This window comes from Perognathus longimembris, chromosome 21 (genome assembly GCF_023159225.1).
Source record: "Perognathus longimembris pacificus isolate PPM17 chromosome 21, ASM2315922v1, whole genome shotgun sequence".
Taxonomy (NCBI): domain Eukaryota; kingdom Metazoa; phylum Chordata; class Mammalia; order Rodentia; family Heteromyidae; genus Perognathus; species Perognathus longimembris.
In genome coordinates, this window is record NC_063181.1 from 6,270,716 (window position 1) to 6,284,891 (window position 14,176).

Below are 14,176 nucleotides of genomic sequence, written 5' to 3' on the forward strand. Positions count from 1 at the left end.
GCTTTGGGGACCTAGCGCCTGCCATGTTTTCTGTGAATAAAGTGCTTCCACGTGAATCACAGCATCTCTCAGACACAGAGCCCAGTGCCTTCTTGGGTGGGATCTGGGTTTAGAGAGATGGGGGGTCCCGTGCCCGAGGTTGATCCGCCCACCCATTCCAGCAGGATCTTCAGCTTCGAAGCCAAATTATCCTCTATGTGAAAAAGTACAAAGTCCTTCCATCTCTCCATATCCAAATATTCCCAAGCTGGCCCTGTGGTTCATGCAGGTGCTTTCTTCTGTGGCCTTTTCTGTTTTGAAAGTGGTGCTGCAGGTAAGGTTGCCTTTGGGAAAGATCCCTGGAAAGCCAGCTTCACACAGCTGGGCAATTTGTGCACCGGGCTATTCCTGGACATTCCCTCTCTTTACATCTCAGGTTTCTCTATCCTGCTAGAGAGGAAAGTCACCCCCATATTTTAGAAGGAGAACTAGAGAAGTCTGCAGCAGTAGGGGTTCGGCAGCATTCTCCTCTAGGGGCCGACTTTGGGGCTGCCCCCACAGCAGGAGCAACTGTTGCGGTGGCCACAGGGTGGCATCTGTGGCATTAGGCTTTCACACTGGCGGAGACCGATCCGACTGAGAAGATCACTGCAGCTTCCTAACACACCCTTCACACAGATCCCTGGGAGGGAGGGTCACACTGAACCATGACATTTCAGGATGTGCATTCTACATCGGTCTGGCAGGATGACCTATCATGGTGCCGTCATAGCCACCCGAGCTTGTGTCCCCGAACTCTGATGTTTCAGGATGAGGAAGTCCCCTGGGGCCAGCTCACTGTCACTGAGCCACCATGCTCTAGTGGGGACTTGCGTCTACCTCCTCCAGTCTCCCAGGCACCCTAGAACCAGAAGGAGCTCCTCAATGGTTTTCCTTCCTGCCCTTGTCCTCCTCCAGTGACCCCTGCTCATTCAGATGCCAGGAAGAAAGGGCTATGTTAGGGGCTGGGGATATGGCCTAGTGGCAAGAGCGCTTGCCTCGTATACATGGAGCCCTGGGTTCGATTCCCCAACACCACATATATAGAAAATGGCCAGAAGTGGCGCTGTGACACAAGTGGCAGAGTGCTAGCCTTGAGCAAAAAGAAGCCAGGGACAGTGCTCAGGCCCTGAGTTCAAGGCCAGGACTGGCAAAAAAAAAAAAAAAGAAGGGGCTATGTTAGTACCTTGCATTCTTCACCAGAGAAACATACCGTTGTTTCCTTTTAAAGCCTCACTCAACAAAACAGAAGGGAATTAATGCAAAACACCAAATTTAACTTATCTAGCCCCAAGATTTGTTGTTGTTGGTGGTGGTGGTGGTTGTAGGGCTTGAACTCGGGGCCTGGGCACTGTCCTTGAGCTCTTTGCTCAAGCCTAGCACTCTACCACTTTGGGCCACAGCACCACTTCTGGTTTGCTGATGGTTAATTGGAGATAAGAGTCTCAAGACTCTCCTGCCCAGGCTGGCTTTGAACCACGATCCTCACAGCTCAGCCTCCTGAGTAGCAAGGATTACAGGTGTGAGCCACCAGCACCTGGTGATTTTATTTTCTTATTGATTTACCAATATTAAATCAAATGTTTGAACGATTCACAGCTGAATTTCTGTTTGTCTTTGGTTATATTTTCTGTGAGCCAGGGTCTCCTATGTGGCCCAGGCAGGCATTGAATGCAGTCTTCCTGCCTCAACTTCTTCCTAAGTGCTGGTCCTTGCTCAGCTGTTTTTTGGTTTTGGTTTTGTTGGTCCTGCTACTTGAACTCAGGACCTGAGCACTGTCCCTGAGCTTTTTAGCTCAAGGCTAACTCTCTACTACTTGAGCCACCAGTCCACTTCCGGCTTTTTTTGCATGGTTAATTGGAAGTAAGAGACTTTCACAGACTTTCCTGCCTGGGCTGGCTTTGAACTATGATCCTCAGACCTCAGCTTCCTGGGTAGCTAGGATGACAGTTATGAGCCACTGCTTAGATATACTTTTGAGTAAGTCCATTTTCAACCCTGGATACTAGTTGGGGATGAAACCGTGTTTTTTTCTTTATGCACAGCAGGACTGTGTGGCCCGGCTGGAGTGAAGACCACAGGCCCCTGTGTGGAGGTGGGTGGCCTCTTTCGGAGCTAAAGCTGAACAGAGAAGCTCCCTGGCTGTCTCGCAGAGCATTCTGGAACACATCAAGAGGTATTTAGCCCCCATCTTCCGATTTCTTCAGACACATTAGTGGGCCTGTCTGGTGAGCCGGTGGTATGGAAGCTAGACTGTAGTGGAGTCCTTGGGGGGAAAAAAAGGGGGTCACGTAAGCAAGCCACACCAGTCTGGACAGGGGGACCCATTGAGGCACAGCCCCCCCTCCCCATCTGCTTTCTCCACAGGCTGGGGTGTGTTGGGGAAGGGCAGGCAGGGCCTGTGGTGAAGTGAGCGTGTTTTGCCAGGAGCCTCGGGCGCTGCCGTGTGACTTCAGTCCAGCGGAGCCAGTCCCGGCCCGGGCCCGGCTGGGGAGGACGGAGGAGCGGCAGCGGGACCAGGCCACAGCGGGGGTCCAGCGGGTCCAGGTCCTCCGCGCCCCGGGGGCCTGAGCCCCCGAGGCTGGGTCCTGGGGGTGGAGTGAGCAGGCCTCCCTGTTCGTAGCGCCCGGGGGGGCCCCCCGGGGCGACCCCCTGACACGAGCGGCCATGGCCGTGGCGCTGCTCGAGGGCTGGTGCCGCATCATGGGCATGGACGACCAGAAGGCGCTGCTGGTGACAGGCATCCCCGTGGACTGCGAGGAGGCCGAGGTGCAGGCGGCCCTGCAGGAGGCCTTGGAGCCGCTGGGCCGCCACCGCGTGCTGGGCAAGATCTTCCGCAAGCAGGAGAACGCCAACGCGGTGCTGCTGGAGCTGCTCGAGGCCCCCGACGCGGCGGCCGTGCCGGGCGAGGTGCAGGGCAAGGGCGGCGCCTGGAAGGTGGTGTTTAAGACCCCGAACCAGGACTCGGAGTTCCTGCAGAGACTCAACCTCTTCCTGGAGAAGGAGGGGCAGACGGTGAGCGGCATGTTCCGCGCACTGGGCCAGGAGGGCGCGACGCCCGCCACGGTGCCCTGCATCTCGCCCGAGCTGCTGGCGCACCTGGTGGGGCAGGCGATGGCGCACGCCCCGCAGCCGCTGCTGCCCATGCGCTACCGCAAGCTGCGCGTGTTCTCGGGCAGCCCCGCGCCGGCCCCCGAGGAGGAGCCGTTCGAGGTGTGGCTGGAGCAGGCCACCGAGATCGTGCGGGAGTGGCCCATGGCCGAGGCGGAGAAGAAGCGCTGGCTGATGGAGAGCCTGCGCGGCCCGGCGCTGGACCTCATGCACATCCTGCAGGCCGACAGCCCCGCGGGCAGCGTGGAGGAGTGCCTGGACGCCTTCAAGCAGGTGTTCGGGAGCCTGGAGAGCCGCCGCACCTCGCAGGTGCGCTACCTGAAGACCTACCAGGAGGAGGGGGAGAAGGTGTCGGCCTACGTGCTGCGCCTCGAGACGCTGCTGCGCCGGGCGGTGGAGAAGCGGGCCATCTCCCGCGGCATCGTGGACCAGGTGCGCCTGGAGCAGGTCATGGCCGGGGCCAGCCTGAGCGGGGCGCTCTGGTGCCGGCTGCGGGAGCTGCAGGAGCAGGGCCCCCCGCCCAGCTTCCTGCAGCTGGTGAAGGTGATCCGGGAGGAGGAGGAGGAGGAGGCCACCTTCGACAACGACCACGCAGCCCCGGAGCGGGACGACCGGGAGGGGCGCGGCCGCTGGGAGAACAAGGTGGACCACTGAGGAGCAGCCCTCAGGGCAGGGCCTGGGCCGGGAGCCTGGGGTCCGGACCGGACCGGAGCCAAGGATGGAAATCAAGGCAATAGAGCCGAGAATTTTTTTTTTTTTTTAACATGGTGAAACAAGGTCTCACCCTCTGGCCCAGCCCAGGCTGGTCTCCAACTCCCAGTCCTCCTCCTGCCTGGGATTCTCAGTGTGCATCGTCCTGAAAGCCAACAGAGGCCACACACCTGGAACCCCAACAGCTCACTTGAGAGGCAGAATGGGAAGGGTGGGGAATTCAAAGCCAAGTCAGCACTCTCCTGGCTCAAAAACAAAACACAAACAAAAACACCAGGGGGTATAAAGCAGACACAAGGCCCTCCATTCAATCCCCAGTACTGAGAGGAAGGGAAAAAACAAACAACCACCCGACAGTTTCTTAGACCCTAATAGACTGTTAATAAATAAAAGATTATATTCCAGATACTAAGTAGTGAGCCCAAAGAAGTATGAAACAACTGTACCTCCGGTTTCTTTTAATTACCCCAACTCAATCAAGTTTACTCAGACCATAGAGGAAGAATTGTCTTTGGGGGGGAGGGGGAACCCCAGAGTTTGCGATAAGTTTGGAAGATGACCTGGCTTAGCTTGTGTGTATGTGTTCAGGGGAAGGGGGGCGGGGTCCTGTCTCAAATGGGCATCTTATGAGTCCTGTGCATGGTGGGAGGTAGGAGAGCCATGGACCCCCAGCTGCCCCCCCCCAGCTCCGGTTAAGCAGCTTACAATGGGATGAGCCATGTCCTCTGAGAGTTTCTAGCTGGCCTGGACAGACATAAGCTGGGTGCCCAGAAAGTCCACACCCCAGTGTGAGGGCGGAGCCAGCCATCTCTGCCTTTAGGGTTCTTCTCTGGAGTGGGAAAAGGGTACTCCTTCCACCTTTCCACTAGGTGCCCTGTGGATGGTTCCAGAACCATCTGCCGTGTTGGGCCCCGAAGGTGCACATGACTCACTCAGTCCCTGTGTTCTGGAGATGCACCAGCCCAAGGAAAACGACTGTAGAAGACGTGGCCTAGGAATGGGCGTGTGTGCATTGCACATGGGCTGGACTCATGCCAAAGGAAGGCTTGGAATGGAAACCAAGCATGAAGGGAAGAGGAAAGCACTGCATGGTTTACTTGTACAATACAAGGCATTCAGAGACCGGCCCTCCATGCAGCTCCAAGGGGGGTTCGTTCTGTGCTTCACAAAGTGCAATGAGATCCGACAACAAAGTGCAAAGAAGTGGCCCAGCCCAAAGCCCAGAACTCTGACCCAGCCGAATGCATGCTCCACCATCTTAGCTTTCAGATTGTGTTCCCCGAATTCTGCATAGACTTTTCCACAGTCTCAGCTTCAAAGTGTATTTCAACCTTTTCCATCTCCTATATAATAATTCACTACCAAGTGGACCGGGTGTGTTGGTGACCAATGTCAACATGTTGACATTCGCCCAGGACGACCTGCTTGCATTTCCAGATTGACTCATTTGGGGCAGATGTAGGAGCACCGCTGCTCTCTGTGCTCCTATCCACACTTGCGTATAGACCTGCACAGCTGTAGAGCCCCAGGTCAGTGCTCGGGGACAGCACAAATGAACAGCACTTGGTTACCTGCTAGGCAAATACCTGATACATTTGGTAGCCAGCCTCTGGTAGACTTGTGCATACTATCCACATACAAGTTGCTTCGTTTCTTTAAACATCTGTTTCCTCTTCTGACACTAGGTTATCTTAGGATCAAATAACGCAAAGCCTTTTAAACGCTTCAAGTGATGTGTGGAAATTAGAAAACCCTACCATACCTTGAGCCTCTTGCAACTTTCGTGATGCTGATTTTCAGATTAACTACTAGCGCATGCTGTCATTATTCTTGGAGTTGTTCAGGAACTAGAAAGGTGGAACATCTTTGCATTACAGCCATTTCAGCTCATCTTGAAAAGAAATGTGTTTCTTGTCATTTGTATTTGTGATAATTGTTCCAGCAGGTGTGGGAAATTGTTAGATACTTAACTTGAAGGCAGTCAGTGATTCTTTCTGATGGTGGATTCGCTGAACTGAAGAATATCCCAAGATGGTAAGAAAGGAGGCACTTGATTTTCTTTTTCTAAAGAAAAAGTATTTGTGATCATGTATTCTATTCAAGTGTATTTCTCAATATTACTCAACAATAGTGATAGGACTATCACAAAGATATACATACATATTTTGCAACAATTTTGTGTGGTTTTGTATTTGTGGACATGGCCCCATTGCTGTCATTTCTTTAAAATCTGCAAAATAAAATGTTACTGATGTGAAGTGATAAAAATAAATCCATGCTAATGAAATGCTTTGGTTTTGCTGTGCTGTGGTCTATATAAGCTATTGCCAGAAGAAGCTTCACTAACAGAAGAAACGAGAGAGAGAGAGAGATTCTTGTAGAAATCACACTAAAGCCAAAAGGTCTAGGCGGGAAAGCTTGCGAGCCCGGAGCTAGCGTGGGAGTCCTGGGCCATGTGTCCCATCGCTGGCCTCCCTTTGAAATAAATGCACAGGAGCAGGTGGAGGCCTCCCCCGCCGAGACCCTCCACTCAGAGAAGTAATGGGCTACACAAGTTGCCCAGCCCCAATTCTGCCAAGCTTGAAAAGCCTTCACAAGATCCCTACTTTCTCCTACAGACGTGGAAGGACAGAGTCCCTCTTGCCTTTTCAAATTCCTTTTGTGTCTTGACATTGCTTCTCCTCCTCTTGTTGAAAGAGCAGTGGAGAGCATTTTCCGTGGGGCCAGGCAATACTGCCGAGTGGTCCACCAGAGTAGAACGTCCTGGGGGACTCCCAGCCCCGTCTCCCAGTCCTGTGAGCAAAACCCTCCCAGTCAGTATATTTTGTGGGTCTCCTGACCCCCAGAGATTGAGCTCTCCAAGATTCGTACACCACTGCTGGAGACCACTTTCCACTAGGAGTCTCTGGTGCTAACTGTGTAGGCCAGGCTGTCAGCCGCCCACCTCTGCTGGCCTTTGGTGTCACCTGACATCCACACCTGCACTGGCCATTCCCACCCAGCCTTGCGTCCTGTGGGCTTCCAGCCCAATATAAGACTGTCAGCTGTCCTCTGCTGAAGCTCATTCCTGTGTGTCCTGGGCTAGAAGAGGGGGGTTGGGAGGTTGCATATGGCTTGCAAATCAGCCAGGACCATCCATCTTGACAGAGTCCCTGGTCCCCTCCTCCTTTATCAAGCCCCAGGTTTCCTGCCAGTGCTGTACAGCCCTTGAACCTCTTCAGAGGACATTGCTCTGTCCCTTCCACTTCAGAAAAGGTTGGAAGATGGAGGCAGCAGTGTGTGTGTGTGTGTGTGTGTGTGTGTGTGTGTGTGTCTGTGTGTGCTTTTTGCTCAAGGCTGGTGCTCTACCACAGCTTCACTTTTAGCATTTTGCTGGCTAATTGGAAACAAGCACCTCTTAGGCTCTTGCGCCTGGCCTGGCTTCACCTCACCAAACTCATCGTCTTGAGCAGCAGGCGTGAGCCACGCGTGCCGGGCTGAGGAGGCAGCATTTCTTGGGGCTCACCATCCAGTTTGCACTTGCAAATACACCTGCTCCTTGCTGACGTGTGGACACTGCCCTGCTCCGCCGCTGACTGTGGAGGGGGTCTCACCAAGCCTGGACAAGGACAGAGGGCACAAGCAGTGAGGAAGGAGGCCCGTGCTGACGGCCAGCCACTTAGGACCGACTGGATGGGTAGGTAAAGCTCAACAGAGCGAAAGGAAGAGATGGCGGGCGTCAGCGGTGCCCTAGCTGCTCAGCCAGCCTGGGAGGGTGCAGAAGCTTAGCCGCTGGGGTTTTGACAGAGCCTGAAGTGAAGAAGAAGGAAAGAAAGAGCACTAGGGACAAATGCAAGACAAACGGTCCGGTATCGGTTACTTTAGCAGCGTCTGGAGACGGTGTAATGAGGGGCTCGGGGCAGCCTCTCCCCAGCTCGCCTCACAGGTGAGTCTGCACAGGGAGGCTTCAGGTGCGTGGAGATGCGTCCTTGCAGCGGAAGGCGGCGGGACTTCCTACCTGGCCAGGGCAGCCAGTGGCCCGGCCGGGCCCCGCCTGTCACCACCCCCTCCTCCCCCCCCCCACACGCTCCCCAGCAACCCAGGCGGACCGTTGCTTAAGATGCCGCTCCAGAAATGTTGGCCAAGATCAATTTTCTCATAAGGAAAATGGCGTACGATTTCAGAGCCACGTTCAGAACGCCCAGCCGGCTGGACCTGCCCATTTCGGGTCTGGGCTGCTCTAAGCAATAGCAGAAGCATTGCCATATTTGCCCCGCCCCTCCCCAAGGGGGAGGTGAAGATGGCAGCCCCTGGGACAGGGGCCCGCTATGGAGGGCACGGTGCCCAGCCCACCCACACCTGCCCTTGGCTCAGATGGCCCTGTGAGACGCAAAGCAAGTGTCAAAAAAAAAAAAAGCAAAGAAAGGTGCACTTTATACCATCAGTGAACAAGTGAAGGCGATTGGGTGGGGCGAGGAGGCTGAGTCCCGCTGGCAACGGCCAGGCGGGGGTCGCTCCTGGTGACACCTGCTGATTTTAGAGCCGCTGCTCATAAGTCCGGGTAGTGCCTAGCAGGCATTTCAGACGTCCTAACTAGAAGGCTGCTAGGGAGCCCAGGGCAACTCGACAGGTCGATGGCCAGGTGTGCGGCCATCTTGGAAAGGCATGTCTCCAAGCAGATTAGCCAGGATCGTTTTCCAGTTCAAGGTGGTCGATGGTCTGAAGCCCTGAGAAACAGGGCCGTTGAGGTCCCAGAGGCCACACACACCGGGGTCTCCATACACTACCAGCAGGGTTGCCGGCAGAGCCCAGCTCACATCTCCCCACTGGACCCAAGTACCCGGACCCATTCCGCCTGTACCAGGCCTGCGCACAAGCATTTCGATGCTTCACGATGACATGATCTGAACTGCGGTTCACTACATTCTGACTCCATTTAAAAATGTCAGTGCGAAGGGTAAGTCTGAGCTGGTCTGGGTTTGGTGGTGGTGGTGGTGGTGGTCAGTTTTTTGGGGTTTTTTTGAAGTGCTGGGATTACAGGATGACAGAACTACGTGGTAGAATGCACGCACCATGCCCTGTGGTATCTGTTTTTATTCTTAGTCATTTCCAAATACTGTTCAACTTCCCTTGTGGATTCTTTTTAACCCATGAATTATCTAGTAGCATGTTGTCCAAGTTCCAAGATTTGAGTTTGTTTTCTTTTATCTTTCTCAGGGCTAGGATCAAATCCAGGGCCTCACATTAGGGCTACATTCTACCAGTCAGCTTCAACTACATTTGATTACTGATGTACGATTTAATTCTCCTGTGAAATAATCTACTCTGTATGCTTCCCATGTTTTTAAGTTGTTGAGACTTCTAACCTAGCCTGTGGTCTAGCTTCGTGCCTATTTAACATACACCGAAGGATAATAGAAACTCTGTCATTGCAGGTTGTAAGTTTTCGTTAAGTCAAGTCGGTCGATATGATTTTCCTATTTCCTTACACATCTTCTGTCCACTTGGTTGGCCACTTACACAGACAGAAGGTTTATAGCATCTAACTACAACTGTAGATTTGTCCTCGCGACCCCCCCCCCCAGTTTGTTCTTCCAGAGGTTTTTCTCTTTTTGTTTCTTTTGGATATAGATGTTTGAGTGTTCCACGTAACTTGTTGAAACTATCATTGCTCCACTGATTCACATCTTAGAAACCAACTGACTACACTTATGCGAGTGTGTACATGCATGTTGTGTGGGTAGTGTATGTGTGTGCACTCGTGTGCTCCCTATTCTGTCTCATGGATCGCTTTGCCTACCACCAATGGCCACCAACACTTCCTATAACAAAATAATCAACAGTTCAATCTCTACCAAAAAGACTCGAGGAGGGGCTGGGAATATGGCCTAGTGGTAGAGTACTCGCCCTGTATACATAGTGAAGCCCTGGGTTCGATTCCTCAGCACCACATATATAGATAAAAGCCAGAAGTGGTGCTGTGGCTCAAGTGGCAGAGTGCTAGCCTTGAGCAAAAGGAAGCCAGGGACAGTGCTCAGGCCCTGAGTCCAAGGCCCAGGACTGGCAACACAAACAAAACAAATAAACAAAAAGACTCTAGGAGTTTGCTTGCGGTTTACTTCCTCACGACTCCAGAGCCGCGAAGGCCACAGATGTGGGTGGACAGCAGGATTGGCTTCTCCTGAGGCTGAGCTCCTGGACTCCCCCTTGCAGACCGAGTACCCCTCGATACCTGTGGGACGCTGAGCCCCGGCGAAGCAGGATCTGGAGGCCGGCCTTTGGGGAAGTCATTAGTTCATAAGGGTTGCATGAAGTGAGTACCCTTAATAAAAGAAACCACAGAGCGCTCCCTGCGCCTGCCCACCTCCTGAGGACACGGCCACAAAGCAGCAGCCATGAGCCAGACAGCAGCCCCCACGAGCACTGTGGCCTCCGCCCTTCCAGCCTCCACGATTCAAGGAGGAAGCCGGCTAACCTCCTAAGACAGCCGCCTTCTCCGCCCGCCCTCACCCAGCCTCTGCCTGGTGCACATTCGTCCCTGGTGTCTCTCTCTGTGCCGTCCCACTGCCGAGCACGGAGGTGACAAGGCCAGGGGTGGGGGACAGAGCGAGCCCCCCCCACCCCTGGGAAAAACTGGCCCGCGTGTCCAGGCTGATAAAGCACAGGAAGAGGAAGCCAGCCGCTCCCAGGGCCGGCACTGGTGCTCAGAATGTGTGAACATGGCTCTTCTCCAAAATTAGAGCGGGCGGCTGCAAATAGTGCCTGTTTGGTGCTGCTGTCAGCGTTTGCATTCTTCCTTCGGGGGTGTGTTAACCCTTTGGTGGGCACCCCTGAAGCCCTGAGGAGACAAACCTCAAGTCTGCCCCCTGGGCGGGGGGGGGGAAAGAAGCTCATCGCTGCCCGCCATTGGCTGTGTGAATATTCTCTCCCTGTCTAATCTTCCATGATTCCCAAGAAGAGAAAGGTGGGGGTCTGGTGCACCACACAAGATTTGACTTCAAAGGAAAGCTGTTGCCATGGTAACCCATCGCCAACTGCTCCTCGGCACAGGCCGGGGGCAGGAGTGGCCCCGGGATTGGCTAGACTCTGCTTTGCTTTTGTCTTCAGCGAGTGACACGAACAATGAATGACTGGAGGTGGGGGCAGGGAGACAGGGCTGCCTCTCAGAGGCGGGGCTCTTCTCTCCAGGCCTTGCCCCTGCCCCTGCGGGGGCCCGTGGGAAGTCGCAGTCCCCACCCCGGGACTCGCTCGCCCCCCCCCCCCATGCTCTTACTCCATCCACAGCCCACGCCGGGCTGCGGGGCGCGCTCCAGTCACACACAGCCCCGCAGCTCAGCGTGCTAACAACCTCGCTGGGGAAGTGGGACCCAGACGCACGGGAAGGAGGGACATGGCCTTGTGGCAGGTGCTCAGGCTGTGGAGAAGCCCTGGCTCCGGGCTGGGGGCAGGGCCCACGTGGTGGGAAGCCAGCCTCTCACTAGTGCAAGGCCCTGAGTTCAAACCCCAGGAGAGCATAATAACGTCAGGTCATGGTGCTCATGCACCAACCAAGCTCTAAACAGTGTTTGTTTGTTTTTTAAACAACCCGCCCACGAACACAAAAATCACTGCCCCAGTGAGGGCATAGGTTCAGGGTTTTGCAATTAAAATACAGTAGTGCTGGTGGCTTACACCTGTATTCCTAGCTACTCAGGAAGCGAAGACATGTTGCCTCACAATTTGAAGACAGCCTGGGCAGAAATGTCTGCTAGATCTCATCGCTAAAATAACCAACAAGATGTCTGCTAGATCTCACCGCTAAAATAACCAACAAGATGTCTGCTAGATCTCACCGCTAAAATAACCAACAAGATGTCTGCTAGATCTCATCGCTAAAATAACCAGCAAGCTGGACACTGGTGGCTCACACCTGTTATCCTAGTTCCTCAGGAGGCTGAGATCTGAGGATCACAGTTCAAAGCCAGCCTGGGCAGTATGCAGGCCCTGCGTTCAAGCCCCATGACAGGCAAAGAACAACAACAACCAGCAAAAAAGCCAGGCTGGAGGTATGGCTCAAGTGGTAGGGCACCAGCATCATGAACACAAAGCCTTGCGTTCAAACCCCAGTCCTGCTAAAAACACAAAGAAAAACCTGGAGAGGGGCTGGGAATATGGCCTAGTGGTAGAGTGATTCCCTCGTATATGTGAACCTCTGGGTTCGATTCCTCAGCACCACGTATATAGAAAAAGCCAGAAGTGGCGCTGTGGCTCAAGTGGCAGAGAGCTAGCCTTGAGCGAAAAGAAGCCAGGGACAGCGCCCAGGCCCTGAGTCCAAGGGCCAGGACTGGCAACAAAAACAAAACAAATAAACCTGGAAAGGGTAGCTACAGAAGCAGCCCTGTATGGAAGAGTGACCACAACGCAGCTCACCATCCCTCCTCTGGGCCCTCTGAGTATCTCCCGCACCCCAACCTCATACTCCCTCAGGAAGCGTAGCATGGCCCCTCCAGTGGGCAAATGCAGCTAACCCACCCTCAGGCACGCTAGGAGCAATGCGTGGGCCGGGCAGGACGGTTCTCAGCCAATGTCTTTTGGAATGGGATTTCTTTTTACTTCTTACTTTGTGAGGCAGGGTTAAAAGGGACTCAGCATGGACCAGAAGCCGTGCCTGTCCCTGGGGAAACCCAGGGCACGTGGGGCTTGAAGCCAGCGTCTGAGACAGGGTGGATTGTTTGTGGTAGCCGGGGGGGTGGGGGGGGTTCCTGAAGCCACGCATAGGAGCCATGCGTGCGGGGCTGTGGATGTCAGAGCCCAGCCCCTCCCCCCTGCAGTCCCTTCACCCCGCCCTGGCAGTGCTGTGTGCCCCCTCCCCCTCTCCCGCTTCATCCAGCCTCCCTTCCCACCCCAGCCTTGCCTGGCATGGGGCCTTGAATCGGGGCTGGGAAGGACCAAGGGAAGTAGAATATTGACACTGTAGAGAGAATTAAAGAAGCATAAATGATCAATTGTGCTTGCCAGATGGGACTTTTAACACACACACACACACACACACACACACACACACACACACAGCTCATTAATTAAACATGGGAGGATTTTTTTTTACATATTAAAATTTGAATAGACCTAATTTTTCATTCCAGCTGGGTTTTTTTTGTACGTTCAAGGGAATGCATATATATTGTAGAGGAGAAGGTTCTGGACTTCTCAGAAGCAACCGATCCATTGTTTATCCAAGGCCACCAAGATCCTGAAGTGTGGCATCCTCCTTCTGCGGTGTTCCCATGGAAACCAAGCGTGTTCTGTGCATGCAGAAGGGCAGCCGGCTGGGCTCCTGAGACAAGGCCGCCTGCGGGGGAGGGGTGCCCAAAACACCTGCCTGCAAACGGGAACGCACACCTCCTCCCCACACAACAGCCCTCCCCCCTCCCCCCCACGGCCTTTCCTCAGCAACTGTGCCAGTCCCTCGCCCCGTGACCTGGAGCACGGACCTCCTGTGGCCCGAGTGACCGGCCAGGCGGGGCCTCCGCCCGCGAAGGCTGGAGTGCTCGTTGCCCCCGTCAGGTCAGGGAAGGAGATGAGAGGGCGCGCAGGGCCAAGGAGGGGGATGACGTCTTCCGTGCCTCCTACCGCGTGGCCGGGTGGCGATGGGCACACGGGGAGGGGGACACGTGCATGTGCCGACGGTGGCCGCCCTGCCATACCCCCCCCCCAATTCCCATCAGCTGGGCAGTCTTTGCGGCAGAAACCATTGCGATGTCTTGGGGCGCTGCGTGACCTTGGGAGCCCGAGTCCGCCTCTGACAGCCCCTCCACTTGGGGGTCTTGCAACTTACAAGACGGTATTTGGTCCTGGCCTCCTGGCGCCCCGCCTTGCTGGCCCGCCCCCCCCCCCCCACCGTGGGCTCCCGTCTTCTTGCACTTGCATCCGTTTCTTCCTGCCGGCCAACTGCCCACCTTTCCACGCAGCTTTGTAAGCCCGACCGGCCCACCTGCCTCTGGTTCAGGGAGGTCAGCGGTGTCCCCCCCCCCCCCCCCCCTGCAGAGAACTGTGACAGAGGCCCCTCCTGTGACAGGAAGGATTCCCAGGACACAGGCTAGGCTACTTGGAGCCAATCTCTCTCCTTTTACGAACTCATATTTGGGGGAGAAATTGAGAAAGCTCATTTGCACACAAAGCAATCAGGAGAGGCCCCAGTGCTGTGTCCTGGGGCGGGGGGGGGGGGGTTCTTTCCAGGGCTACTCGATTGATTGATTGCACCTCTCCTCCACTCCCTCTTCCTGGCTTCCCCCACGTCCCGGCACCAAACACACAAGGACAAATGCTCGGCGGAAGGCTTCTGAAGCCAGTGGATTTCCACGAGAAACTTCACAGCGAT

At 54.8% G+C, this 14,176-nt stretch overlaps 1 protein-coding gene across 1 annotated transcript; it reads left to right on the plus strand.

Annotated features, from left to right (window-relative positions):
• Window positions 1-2,685: 2,685 nt before the first annotated feature.
• On the plus strand, window positions 2,686-4,080 carry Pnma2 (PNMA family member 2). Its single transcript, XM_048330737.1, has one exon. The coding sequence runs from the start codon at window positions 2,686-2,688 to the stop codon at window positions 3,781-3,783; it is 1,098 nt and encodes a 365-aa protein (XP_048186694.1). The 3' UTR covers window positions 3,784-4,080.
• Window positions 4,081-14,176: the final 10,096 nt, after the last annotated feature.

Bases quoted from the DNA above. Each gene is read 5' to 3' on its own strand.
- Pnma2 (XM_048330737.1), top strand. From the start codon at position 2,686: ATGGCCGTGGCGCTGCTCGAGGGCTGGTGCCGCATCATGGGCATGGAC.